Source organism: Sesamum indicum, linkage group LG15 (assembly GCF_000512975.1).
Source record: "Sesamum indicum cultivar Zhongzhi No. 13 linkage group LG15, S_indicum_v1.0, whole genome shotgun sequence".
NCBI lineage: Eukaryota > Viridiplantae > Streptophyta > Magnoliopsida > Lamiales > Pedaliaceae > Sesamum > Sesamum indicum.
Genome location: NC_026159.1, coordinates 1,642,777 through 1,656,807, shown reverse-complemented (window position 1 = coordinate 1,656,807; position 14,031 = coordinate 1,642,777). Strand labels below are relative to the sequence as shown.

Here is a 14,031-nt window from a genome sequence, read left to right as displayed (position 1 = left end):
ATGCTAATCTATTTGTCATCACAGCTTGACCCAGCTTTATGTTCCTTCTTTTTCTTTTTTTCGCTTTATGATGACTCAGTTGGACCTACTCCTGATTGTCTATAGATGTCCCTCTTAGCCAGCCAAACCACTTCAAATTCAGTGCTCATAAAATATGAAAGAACAAAAGTGAGAAGGAAGATAGGGTTCGCAACGCTTTTGTAATTCATCTCCCATTCACAAGTAAAAAAGTAAAACATAAACGACACAGAAGAATTAAAGTGTTGGATCAGTTGAAAACTTGCACCCACTTTAGCAGAAACGTAGAATACTGGAACTATGAGAATGTCGTGTAACTTTTCCGAAAACTGTGAAAGGATTCTACTGCACCACATGAAGCTCCAAAGTAGGAACAAATAACAGCTCAGGCTCAAGCCTTTGGAGGGTCAGGGACCATTTCTGAGAGCTAATGGTGACAAAAGCTTGCAGCCAAAAAGACCAAAACAAGGGATCACCGCAACTTATGACTTGTCATTGTGACTAGCAATGTTGGAGCTCTAGATTCCACAAACAATTTAGGCCTTTTGTTTACACTATAAATAAACTACAAGATTGGCGAGTTTTCTAAATTTCTACTTGAGATGTAATCTGACTTGCATCATTTTCATGTTGATGTTCTCTTGTGGTCACCCCTTTGGTTTGTCGAGCTCCCTTCACACAGCAACTTGCAACCCATCTTTCCCAGTGAGAGCAGCATGCTTTATCAAGCTAATTATTTCAGTCCAACAAACAACAATTGGTAAATCAAGTTGTGATGGACTAATAAAACGCTAGGTTTAACCTCTTTCCAACAATGAAATTTTCAAAAAAGGAAGAAAGAAAAGAATTTTAGAATTAGAAGGGAACTACTTATCAAACTTGAAAATACGAACATTATCATGTAAAGTTCAAGAGAAAGTGAGCGGTAACAGCAGTTAAGTCCTTACCGAGCAACAACAAGCTTTCGTGGAGGATAATCTTCATTAGGTGTTCCCTTTACTGTCGGAACAAGAGTCCAGATAGGAGATCACAAGATCAGCTGCTTGGCACCCGGTTGATATTGCTTTACCAACAGATAATCCTCCCTTGTGGTTACCTAGCATTAGTAGATGTGAAGCAAATTGATTAAAATATAAGGATCCAGCATATAAACATAGACATGCCGCAGTAGACCATAAACAGTTTTTCCTAGCTACACATGTCAAATTCCCACAGTTCATGATTTTCTTTACCATTATTCCACATTCCTGCATATAATTTTTGTACCTAATCATTCTCTAGTAGAATAAGTTTGAACTCAATAGCAAGTTGCAATTGAAATAGTTTGGCTCATAAGTGATTGCAAGGAGCAGAATTTGAGCCAATGTTTTTCACAAAAACCAAAAAATTATTGTCATTGAAATAGAACGATACATACCATATAAGCTAAACATTTCCCCATTTTATATGATTCTATCATATGTATTTTCTTTAACATGGGGTTGAGTAATATTTCAATAATTGACTCTTGTGATAAAGTGAATAAAATAAAAGGGATAGGATAAATCACCCCTGCCTCAATCGTTACATAGATTTCCAATTTTTCATTAGAACCAAACACGAAATACCTAAATAAAATGAGATTCAAAGAAAAAATATTGGCTCCATAACATATTTCTATATGATATGGAACTTGATCATTTGTTAATGAGATTCGAAGAGACACGGGTAATGAAAGTGGCACTGTTACTCCAGGGAGCACTGAAATGATTTTCTTTGCTTGCATCCTGTTTTTTGATACAGAAATAGGAAACCAGAACAAAAATAAAAAAGCTAAAACCAAAGCCAATGGAAGATATAATCGCCAAGTACTGAAGGTTTACCAGCATAAAAAAACCCTGGAAGGTCTTTTTCTATCTTGTCAATAGCACTAATGACCGAATCATAGTTACGCCCATACAGTGGAAATGCTTTACTCCAATAAAAGTGGCTGCGATCAACCAGATAGCATGTAAGAAAACATACCCATGGTAGGTTCATTCACTAAGGACTGTTTAATCAGAAAGCTCACTAAATTATAAGATATCAGCATAATTACTTCAGAAAGGCAGGTTGTCCTTCTGCACCTAATAACTGTCTCAAATCAGAAGTCACTATTTGCTTCAATTCATCCCTGTGCCAAAGTACTCAAAGTTCTACGTAATGAGAAGAGCACAATAATCACGAAATTATGGTAATATGTTCAGCAAAAGAAAAGAGAACGAACACACATGACACACCTTGAAGCTTTGGCAAGTTCTGGGTTTCTACTTCCCCCGACAAATGTTGTGTAGAGATAAACATCATTGGGTGCACGATCTGGAAACATCATCGAAGAGAAGAGGGTACCTACAAGCAACAAACTTTACAGCAGAAATACATGGACTATAACTGGAGAATCTTGAGACTCAATAAATTAAATAATTACCCAATGTCTTCAAACCATTTTTCTGCTCTTTAGAAGGAATGAGAACTCCAAAACCTTCAAGTGGTCGCTTGACACTCTCCTTCTTAAATGTGGTAATGATAACAGACATTGGTAAATAACTAACCTGCACGTATTGTGGGAAGAATGGAAACAAATTTCTTAACAGACCCCTTAGAATGGTTATTGTAAAATTTCCTTGAGGGCATATATGTGGACTATCAAATGATCACAACTAAATCCTATGTATCAATTCAACATAAAGGTTAAGACCCATGAAATGTCATAAACTTTAGTGAATTGTAAAGGGTTGGGTGCACAAACTTGTTTATAGTTCATTTTTTCCTTATATGTAGGAGTTTTTAATTCCTTGATTCACCATCTTGCTTCAAAATAGCGATGATTTGGAAGTTTTACAATCATATACCGTATGAAAAATTTTGGACTTGAAAAACTTACATAGATAAGAATGAGCCATGAATGACACAGACACCACAGAATTGCATACCTCAGGAACAAAGTCTAACAGAAAAGGGCTTCCTCTTCTGGTAATCCTCATTTGTTTAACATCAGAAAGCGGGGCCTAATGAGAGATATGTAGACCAATGAAATCCTGCCCGTGTGCACTATATAAGGATGAAAATACACGATAACTTTGCAGCATCTACAAAAAATCTACAAGTAGATCTACTTACCGTGACTATTAATGCATCAAATGACTTCTCGCAGGAAAGCTTTTTGTTATCCAATTCATAAGAAACTGACCAGTTATCGAATGGGGAGTTCTCACTGCAACTACAAGACAATTCCAGCACTTTAGATTGAAGCTTAAGTTCATCTTTGCCAAGTTCATTGCACAGTGCATTGGTGAGCGACTGCAAACAGTTACAAAAATCCATTACACTCGCAGACCATTGGCACAATTGAAGTCATAACAATGTAACCAAATCAATAGACTATCACTCGAGTAACCAGATTTTGATGCTTTCAATTGCAATTAACTTTAGATCAAAATATCATACAAGGAGAAGATCCATGTTTCTAGCCCAAGTTAAGACGCCTCATGGGCAACCCTATTACAGTGTGACCCACTCAACCATTTCACCCACAGCAGATTCGTATGAAGTACCTATGTATATCTTTATATGTAGCAATTCACCGATCTAACAATCTTATCTACACCAGTGAGAGTATTATTGAAGAAAATAATCAATTCTCTCCGCAGTAGATAGAAGAAATGTCTCGTGCCCATATGCTAAATAAATATTAATGCTTTACTATATCCTTCGTCTGGAATGCCCAATACAAGGATTCGTGGATCGATAAAGGCCTACCTGCATCCCACCCAGAAATGAAAAGGAGCCATGGTTCTGTTTCTTCTTTGCCGAAGATTCCCCAGTGGTTCCCTTTTTTGCAGATAATTTAGACTGAATAGCACCAGATATGATTGAGCCAAATCTGATAGATGCAAAAAAAAAAAAATTGTGAACTGGTCAAAAGACGATAAAATTATCCATGACGATCAGCAAAAGACAATTGTGTACATTTTGGAACTTTTTCAGGCTTACTTACATTGCCCCTGTACTTAAAAAGAAGAATTGTTTGAACCAGCTAGATATGTGAAGAGTAGTAGCAACTCTTGATGGAAGATCACCAAGAATGATACCAAAGGTAATATAATAGATCGATATTTCAGCTCAGATGGTTTGTTTTTTCCCACTTGAAAACTCCTACCAATACAAAATTTTTACCTTGTATACTTATAACGTAGAAGTATAAGTTGAAGATATTGAAGGTATACCTGACGATTTTAACAATAGTCCTAAAGATGGAAGTATCAAGGTCAAATAAACTTGGTGTGCACCTTACCTTTTCTCAAGGCTCCATAACTCTGGAAACACATGGCGCATCTGGTCCAGAACCAAAAAGAACAAAGAGTTCTTGTCATTGACCAGTTCAAGTAGAAGGACAAAATCATTCTGTAGGTTTCCCCGGGTTATTTGTTTAGACAAGTATACCAACAAATAAGTAGATGAATAAATACTCACAGAAAGAGATTCAGGATCTCCCCCGCTAGTTCCAGCAACAAAAGGATCAATAAGATAGTCAACAACCTAAAAAAGAATAGTTTTATTGTTAAGTCCTATATACTGAGCATTATCCATAGGTTCAAAATAATAATTAAAACGAGTATTGATGGTACAAGCAGCACCTCTTTTCCAAAATGACGCTGGAAGAAAGCACCAACACTGCAAACACAAGAAATATTAATCACATTTTTCTGAGGACACCAGTATTTCTCTTGGATTACAGGGGGAAAAAGATAATAATTAAGCACAACTCTATAAACATTGGCAGAATTTTGCAGGGGTCATATAGCACTAAATTGTGGCGGAATGTTGAGAGATTCAAGATTATCACAGACGCACGGAAGAGATAGGCAGTTCCACAATAAGCGAGGATAATATGTTATGGACTAAGATCATAGGCATGTCAAGTGAATTTGAGCCATTAGATAAAGAAAAGTCAATCTATCGATTTTCCTGTTACCTTTCTTCTGTGTCAGGCCCCTTCAAGCTATCACTATTCTTCCACAAGAATGGCTCCAGAAATATTTGAAGCTGCAAAGAGAAAGTTACAATGTAAGCATAGGTGTATTTGATAAGTATAAAAGTCCTAACTCCAGGAAAAACAACAGAACAAGAGATACGAAGAGAAATAAGTGAACGACTTCTCAAGGACAAGAACAATCGTAAATAAGCAATTCCATGATGCATCACAAAATCATAACAGAAACTGCAAAGCTTAGATGTCAATGTCTGGTAAGCAGATAAAACAATTACAATATTCCAGGCAGCAAGCCTATCAGAGCTAAGTAATAAAAAGCAGATTTTTTTCACCTTCATCTGTAAGTTACAGATATATTAACTGTGCTTTGGGGAGAAACAATTTGTATCTGATGTTTAGGAATTGTCGAAATAGATTTCAACATATCATTGTGACAGTCTTAAGGTGACCTTCCCGGCTGAAAAAGATTTGCCTCTAAGTTTTCCACATCTACATAAGCAATTGAGTAGATAAAGTAGGCTAATGGAATCAGTCATCATGCACCCACAACTGTCATGTCTACGAACCTGCTTCTGGACACGACAGAAGCACCATTTCAAGGGGAACACAAAAAGGAGTTAAACAAGGAAGCAGTTTCTGGTTTTCTATGTAGACAAATAAAGTCTTCCTCTTGCAATATGGATGAACAAACTACGAAAGATAGGGTGTATGGAGGAAATAAGCCATAGATGACAGTAGCATACTTTGTTATGATGCTTATATGAAGAGACATTAAATAAGATGAGCAAACCTTTGACCCTGCAGAAAGAAAATTGCTTCTGATAAGTGCAATGGGATTTGATGGTAACTGAGATGGCAAAATTTGCAATCAGTTAGCAAGAAAACTGACATGAACCTATTCTACTCTATTACCAAGGAGGAGCCTGTAAAGCGGCAGCATAAATAGAGAGAAGATCTTACCAGTACAGGCACCCCATTTTTGGCTATATAACGCTTCTGTTGCGACAGTGGCTGCATTACAAACAACATCACAAATCATCTATCCACTTGGAGATATACAGATACATTAATCTTTATGGTATTAGGAGCTTCAAATAGCACAGGGAATCTGCTTTGTTAAGAAAATACTTGAACAAACACATTTCTGAAGTACACCAACTAAACCAACATGCAGAATAAGGCACAAGCTGGTACTAATGAAGAAAAGCAGGACAAAATTATTCAACAAAAGCAAAGGTGAAAGGGGAAATAGAAATTAACGAAACAAATTCTTACAAATTGCTGCTTATCCCTGAGTCCAAGATTATCAAGCAAAAACCGAACCGCTGCCTCACTTTCTGTCTGCAAAAAAAGCAATACTTATCAAGGTAAGCACCGTCAGACATAGTTTCTAGACTTAACATGATTAATCTCTCTACAAACTGGACATCTCTGACACTTTATATTCCAAAGGAGAGTACCATAGTGTTTGCGCCTTCATCCCATATTAAACCATCATGTGAAATACTTCTTAATTTTCCTCCGGCTCTCCCTTCCGCCTCAAATACTGTGACGTTTAAACCATGCAATTTCAACTTATACGCTGCAGATAGCCCACTTCGCACAAAAACAGAAGGACCAAAATCAAACGTGGTCTGTATTTAAGTGAAGGAAAAGGCAAAAGAGACTTAACGAAAAACAAATTCCAGGACATGAAATAGATGTGTAAATTAGAAAAATGCTCCTAAATTCACATTCTACAAATATTTCCTCCACATTTTCGTTTAAAACCAACAAGGACTGAAAACCTCAATATTCCTCCACTAAAATTTAACCTCAAGCATGTCTAACCTTCACACTGTATCCCAAGTCTAACATAACATAAGAATTATCCAGTATATATGCCTGCCAAAAACTCATAAGTAGAGCTGAAGCTTATGTCAATCCAAACCACGCTCAGAACTAACCACAACAACTCCGCCAGTTCATCGAGCACATAACTTTTCGCACATAACGTAGAAATTGGCGAAATTCAACAATCTGATCACTGACGTACCTAACACCAGCTCCAATCACAGCAACACATTTACCAGGAAAACCTGAAATTACACAGAATTTACAATCTCCACAGTAATTTACAGGCTACTGTATCTTCCAGGCGCGCACTGGAGGTAAGAGTCAGAGAGATACCTCGCTTATCTTCTTTAGCAGAGGAAGCCATGGCCAGTACACAAACGCGAGTATTGGGTTCTGGAGAGGATATTAGAGTACATCGATTTAAAGAGTGTTGTCCGTCGTAGAGTCGCATCCGCGACTTAGACCAGAGTTCCGAAATGTTCGTCATAGAATAGAATTTGCATTGGCAGAGAGAATGGAGAGTCAGAGGTGGCAACCGGCTGCTCTAAGTCTAGGCCTTGCTTGATAGGCTGGTTGTCTACTTGGAGGAATATGGCCCAAATTTGTACTATTAGGCCCATATTCAATAATATAGTCGAGTTACTTGATGGGCTCATTTTGTAATGATGGATTGTAGTAGGCCCAATTTGTACTATATCGGCCCAATTGAAAAAAAGGAAACTCAATAAAGCTAAAATAAATAAATATATATTTATATATTCAATTAATTTTATTTCGCCCTGAAACTCGGCTCACTTCCTACTCGCCTCTCTGCACTTCCACTGGTCAACTTTTCTTCTGCTGCTGTCAGATCGGCGAGCAATGGCGGGTCAAAATCTGATGCCAAGAGTGAAGCTGGGAAGCCAGGGACTTGAGGTGAGAATATACGATATTACATACCATATTTGATCATTTTTTGCTTCAGTTCTTCTTTCGGTTACTGTATCAGTCAACGAGCAATTATTCGACTTCTCGGCCATTTATTTTTGGTTAGTTTATTCGTTATTGGTGATTCAATATATGAATATCAGACCGTCCAATGTGATACACTTTTCTTCTTCAGGTATCAAAGCTTGGTTATGGTTGCATGGGGCTCACTGGAGTGTACAACGATCCCCTTCCTGAGGAGGACGGGATTGCAATAATCAAAGAGGCTTTCAGCAAAGGCATTACTCATTTTGACACCTCGAATATCTACGGAGAAGAGTTTGCGAACGAGTACTTGGTGGGAAAGGTAAGGTTCTTTGGAGTATTTGATTTGTCAAAAATCAAGCATTCTAAAAGTTCACTGACAAAACAGCACAATGTTCAGATCAGTAAAGTTTTAGAAATTGTCTTGACTGATTCAGACTGTATGTTGTTCTGATGAATGATAGGAATCATTTTTAGCTGAGCTTCAGTTCCTGTCTTTTATCAACTAGACTAGTAAAGAGAGATAATGAGCTTTCTTCCCTCAACGAAATGGAAAACTTTCAGGCTCTGAAGCAGCTGCCGAGAGAAAAAATTCAGTTGGCAACTAAGTTTGGTATGAGTTCACTTAAGCCTCTAGTAGTCAAAGGTTCACCCGACTATGCCCGCTCTTGCTGTGAGGACAGCCTGAGGCGTCTTCAAGTGGAGTACATTGATCTCTACTACGTCCACAGAATTGACAAAACTGTACCTATTGAGGAAACAGTGAGTACTTTGTTATGTTAATACATGTATGTTTTCAGGGACATGCAACTCTTTTTCATCTGTGCTTTCTATGTCATCATTGTGTTTATCTGAATTGGCTTGCAGGTGGGGGAACTTAAAAAGTTGGTGGAAGAAGGTAAAATTAAGTACATTGGTCTATCTGAAGCTAGTGCAGACACTATACGAAGGGCACATGCAGTTCATCCCATAACTGCATATCAAATGGAATATTCACTTTGGTCCCGTTACACTGAGGAAGAAATCATTCCTGTTTGCAGGTATTCTCATTTTCATCAAATATTCCACCATAACCTGAATAATAATTTAGTCACATTTTCAATTTCTTCTTCTAGTAGGAAATGCTAGTATTTTCTTTTAACGCCACTTCTAAACTTAACGTGAATGATGGAGATCACGCTCCTCCTTGACTGAATGTTTCAAGGCCAGTTGTCCCCTATTATGTGCTTTCTCTTTTGGTCTGTGAAGTCTTAATTGCCACACTGTTCTCTTTGAAACGGTCTCAGTTAACTCTTGAAACACGATTTTCTCAATGAGTAATTTGCAAACAGATGTTTCCGTTTCAGACTTTATATCCAAAGCAAATACTTGGGTTTGTCATTTCTTGGCTTATCTTGCAGTATTCTACTGTTGCTCATATTTATGAGTTTTTTGGTTTCTTGCATTTGATTCTATTTAAATTTTCTAAGGTACTTTGTCACTGGTTGGAATACATTGCAGGGAACTTGGGATTGGGATAGTAGCATACAGCCCAATCGGTCGTGGGTTTTTTGGTGGCAAGAAAGTTGTGGAAAGCTTGCCTAAGGATAGTTTCTTGGTAAGCGTTGTGTTTTCTCATGATGGGCTCAGTTACACGTCCTTCTTTTGGTCTCTGTAAATTGATCTTACTGCCTAACTTTCTACTACTAGAATATGCACCCAAGGTTTACAGGAGAGAATTGGGAAAGGAACAAGGACTTGTATTTTCGTGTAGATTCATTGGCCAAAAAGCATGGATGTACTCCTGCTCAACTCGCACTTGCATGGGTTCATCACCAAGGAGATGACGTTGTCTCTATACCCGGTCAGTGACCCTTTACCATGATTTTGCTTGCAATTTGCATTTGTTAACCCATTCACAGACACAATCTGGGGTTGAAATTTGAAAAGACCTTCGTGTGCTATGTTTAGTTATGTTACATATCCAGCAGCAGCAGGGATTCCAGCTGAGCACCTTTTCCACCATGGTGTTTCTGTTTTTGCCTAGAAGATCTATCTATATCATGTGTTGAAATTTTTCATAGGAGTTGCTTGATGATGTGGAAGTGTCAGTACATGTCTGCAAGTTGTTCACTTCATTCTGGATTTTCAAGTGCTTAAAGAGTTGAAGTAGAAATAATTAGAGATGAACATTCCAACTACAACAATACCTTATTGACCACCATACTTTACGTGTATACATAGTAATCTTCCTCATCTGATTCTAAGGCAAAACTGATTTTTGTCTTCAGGAACTACGAAGATCAAGAATCTTCATGAGAATATCGGTTCTTTGAATGTCAAGCTGACTAGTGATGAGGTGAAAGAACTTTCTGATGCTGTTCCCACAGATGAAGTGGCAGGAAACACCCTCCCTGACGCTATGTATGCATTCACGTGGAGGTTTGCCAATACTCCGCTGCCAAAACCCAAGTAAGGCTTATTACAAGTTTCGGCTATAAAATTATTGGGAGATCACCATACCAGGTTTTCTTGAACGCTACAAGACTGAAACTGCATTGTTGCCCTGTTTGAACAGAGATGCATAATAAACGAGAAATTCAAGAGTACTTGGCGTTGTGGTTGCTGTGCTTTCTGAAGTGATATCTAATAATACGATGTTTTTCGTCGGACATATGTTTTTTCCCTGTAAACTTCATGTGAATTACCTATGATATCTTATCATGTTTGTTTTTCAAAAAATTATTGTGTTGTTTTTAATCAACAAACCACTGGTTGGTATATTCTACGGCCGATCCGTCCTAGACGATCCTACAATCGAACACTGAGCTGACCTACTTGTTTCCGGGCCAAATACCCTACTTGGCTGTGGACCGTGCTTTCTCTCGTAAGTCTAAAAGCGAACAACGGACATTATTTCTCATACATGCCACATGCATACCCACTTCGAAACAGTCGAGCAATCTATGCTTAACAATTATATGAAAGTCAGGACAATGTGAATTTTTTTTAAATTTGAATATTGCATCGTACTCGATACGATTGAGTCGAACATCTTTTTATTTAGAGAATAGTAATTAAAATTTATGTTCTCCAAACGAATAATATTGAAAAGATAAAAGTATATCCTGAACCATAAAGAACATAGTTGAACATTTTCATAATTTAAATTAAATGCATTTTCAATTTTTATCTTCCCCATCTTTTCACAAAATGAATCATCCAATAAAAGAATTGAACTCTTGCTTTTGGTTCAAAAAAAACAAGAGGCGGTCTTGGGGCAAGCAAACTTTATCGTTCACCAATCTTACCAATGATTTGATTATCTAATAATTAAGGCTCTCCAATCATGTTAAAAAAAAATAATAATAATTAAACATAAAATGGCCCACTTAAAGTGTATTGCCCAATTGCAATAATTCCCGGTACTAAATCTTAAAAAGAGAGAATTGCTTGGATTATAGGCTAAACCAAAATCTTGGGAAAAACAAAGGAAAAAGGTACTTCATTGTGTTCATTTAAATGATGCAAAATCAGCGTATTATTAGCTTTAGAATAAGGTAATTTTAAGGTACAAGCAAGATGAATTAGATGGAGTTAGTTAGAGCAGAGATGAGCTCAACTCAATTCTACCTAACCAAATTTCGAACAACCCGCAAATGATGGCTCCACTTTATTGCCATGAAAATTGAAGTGCAAGTTTTATGATGGCAATTCGTGTTTGTTTGTCTGCCCATAGACACCATTAAAGATTTTATTACCATGAAAATCCTACATGGACCCCTCATCCATTTCTAGGCGCTAATGCTCTTCAAACTTTCAAATTTACACATCTTCCAATCTTTTTCTATAGTTTAATATTGGGAAAGTTTTTACTCAGAGTGGATTTTTGCCGGATTCAATTGATTAGGTAGTAAATATTACTTTACCTTTTTTTTTTTTTGTGAAATGATGAATTGTTGTTGATTGAATAACTCGATCACCGTCATTTTTGTTAAATATCAATATCTAATGAAAATAATTACAACAATTCTATATTGTTAACAATATCAAGTAAATAAAATCTGAATAATACCTAATATTACAACTACTATGCAGTAGAACAATATATATTACACACAAATTGTATGGTCCGAATCTATGATTTTCAAAGTTATGGGCCCCCAACTTTTGCCAATTAAGTTAGACTTCATTGACAAATATTATTTGACTTGTTATTATAATAATTTATTTTTCTTGGATCAACTTGTGGTGGAATATATTTAAATTCAAATTCGATTTGAAGTGATTACATATTTTCTTTTTTGGAAATTGGATGGTGTGCGGAATCAACCAAAAAGGTTAGGACAAATTTAATTAAGAGAGGATGATGGTCCGAGAATGATGCCAATGATGAAATTTATGGTGATTGTGACAGGAATTTTTGTTAGCATGATTTTGAATTTGACTCAAATAAGTCAATCCAAGTAAATTGATAGAAACACTAATTATAGATCAGACCAATCTTTTTCTTATTTTTTCTTTTCTACATGATATTATATGATTCAATAAATATCATTATATATTAAGTAATATGTCAATTCCTTCGAGATATTATTATAATTGTAAATAGTAAAATAAGTTACAAGAAATTCACATACCCAAAATATAAGTTATATTAGCTGAGATTCAATGTGCGTTTGATTATTTTGTGAATCAGATGATGGCATTTATGTATATTTTTAATTTTTTTTTGTGTAAAATAAAAAAATCATGTTACTCCCACTTAATTATTCAAAGATTTGGATTTATATCTAGTGGCTATTACAATTAATAATTATTGAACGTGGGGTGTTCTTCACCACAATACAAAAACAAATCCATTACAGCTTCCAGGAACAAGGATCTGCTCATGTGACCTGCCCTGGTTCTTTATTAAAAAATAAATAAATTGTTTTTATAAGAAAAAATAACCTCAACAGTCATACTAATGCGCTTTTACTGTTATCAATGCCAGCAACTTTTACTCCATTAAAATACGTATTCGGTATTCCCCACTGCACATCATCTCATTCGCTCTGCCCAAGAATTCCCTTGTCTTTAAAACTCGGATGACACGCTTTTCTTATTTACATTAACGTTTTCTGTAATAACTGATAAAGATTAAATGAATAAATGTCTGAAAATCGTAAAACCATTTGGCCTTTCTCTGACGTATTTGTTTTACCTTTTTACATTGTAATTCTGACGTGGCTCCTCCTCATAAAGTATTACTGCAGTAGAGGTGCAGGCTATAGCAATTAGCATGCATCCGGATTACGTACAGTCACGTGCCAAATTGCGCAAATACAGCAGCATCTCCCACTACCATGTGGAAATCAGGCAATTCTCATGTTACTTTATGTTGAAGACAAAAAATTACTCATTCAATTTACATAATAAAAGATTATTAAAAAAATACACAGAAAACTAATGTAAAATGGGTGGCTTCTCAACTACTCACATTGACTGAAAAAGAGTATATTACAGAGAAATGTATAGTAACTTTAGCAGCTTTCCTTTCACTGTTGTGCGTGGAGTTGTGCCTGCAGGCTACACCTAGTTTACTGATTTGAGGATGATGTGGTGAGATTATGGCAGTATGGGGGCATCCCCATCACTATGCATCTCCCCTTTCACAACCGGACAAGTGCTAACACCACCAATTAATATTTTTTGAAGAAAGGAAGTCATTTTGTAGCAGTAAATGAGATGGGGATGGAGGGGGAGTGAAATAGGTATGGAAGCCTTAGGGGTGGGCAGGAAGACAGGAAGGACTGAGCACCAGCTCCTGTTCCCTATTTACCTGCACTTCTCCAGTTTTGTTTCTTCAACAAACCCATCTCCCTTTAAAAATTTCCATCAAACAAATTAATCACTCACAAAACAAATAAATTTATTTGTCATGTAATTAATCAACTTTTATGAACCATACACTATTTATATTACAATTGCATTGCATTTATTATATAATTCGTCCAGACCCGATGTGAATGGGAGTTCTTATATTAAAAACCAAATTCTTATGCATCAAAAAAAAAAAATTTATTACGTTTGACATATAATGAAAAGGTTGACCAAGGGAATTTTGTCGTTTTCGGTAGTGGAAAGCTTGACGAAAAATTCTTGCTAATTCACATTTAGTCAGACTGACTGAATTTGAAAACAAGACATATATATATAGTAATGATGTGATAATGATAATATTTTAAAATAAG

The 14,031-nt window shown here is 36.3% G+C and overlaps 2 protein-coding genes across 6 annotated transcripts; one reads left to right on the top strand and one right to left on the bottom strand.

The window, feature by feature from the left end:
* On the bottom strand, positions 318 to 7,373 carry LOC105177408 (protoporphyrinogen oxidase, mitochondrial). 5 transcript variants are annotated; one of them, XM_020699285.1, is made up of 19 exons: positions 7,199 to 7,371; positions 6,976 to 7,107; positions 6,490 to 6,575; positions 6,305 to 6,370; positions 5,990 to 6,040; positions 5,820 to 5,876; positions 5,012 to 5,082; positions 4,674 to 4,710; positions 4,510 to 4,575; positions 4,331 to 4,371; positions 3,796 to 3,919; positions 3,157 to 3,336; positions 2,970 to 3,044; positions 2,465 to 2,588; positions 2,277 to 2,385; positions 2,096 to 2,170; positions 1,881 to 1,987; positions 966 to 1,114; positions 318 to 737 (listed from the first exon to the last, which is right to left on the bottom strand). In XM_020699285.1, the coding sequence occupies exons 1-18, from the start codon at positions 7,350 to 7,352 to the stop codon at positions 1,002 to 1,004; spliced, it is 1,668 nt and encodes a 555-aa protein (XP_020554944.1). In that variant the 5' UTR covers positions 7,353 to 7,371; the 3' UTR covers positions 318 to 737; positions 966 to 1,001. The 5 variants fall into 5 exon arrangements, 4 of the variants coding, with proteins under 4 accessions (XP_020554944.1, XP_011098849.2, XP_011098848.2 ...); XM_011100547.2 differs by having other exon boundaries at positions 318 to 747; positions 7,199 to 7,369; XM_011100546.2 differs by having other exon boundaries at positions 318 to 747; positions 6,490 to 6,625; positions 7,065 to 7,107; positions 7,199 to 7,366.
* Positions 7,639 to 10,540, top strand: LOC105177407 (perakine reductase-like). Its single transcript, XM_011100545.2, has 8 exons — positions 7,639 to 7,780; positions 7,968 to 8,138; positions 8,381 to 8,578; positions 8,684 to 8,856; positions 9,317 to 9,413; positions 9,506 to 9,659; positions 10,087 to 10,267; positions 10,374 to 10,540. Exons 1-8 carry the CDS (start codon positions 7,727 to 7,729, stop codon positions 10,381 to 10,383), a joined length of 1,038 nt encoding a protein of 345 aa, XP_011098847.1. The 5' UTR covers positions 7,639 to 7,726; the 3' UTR covers positions 10,384 to 10,540.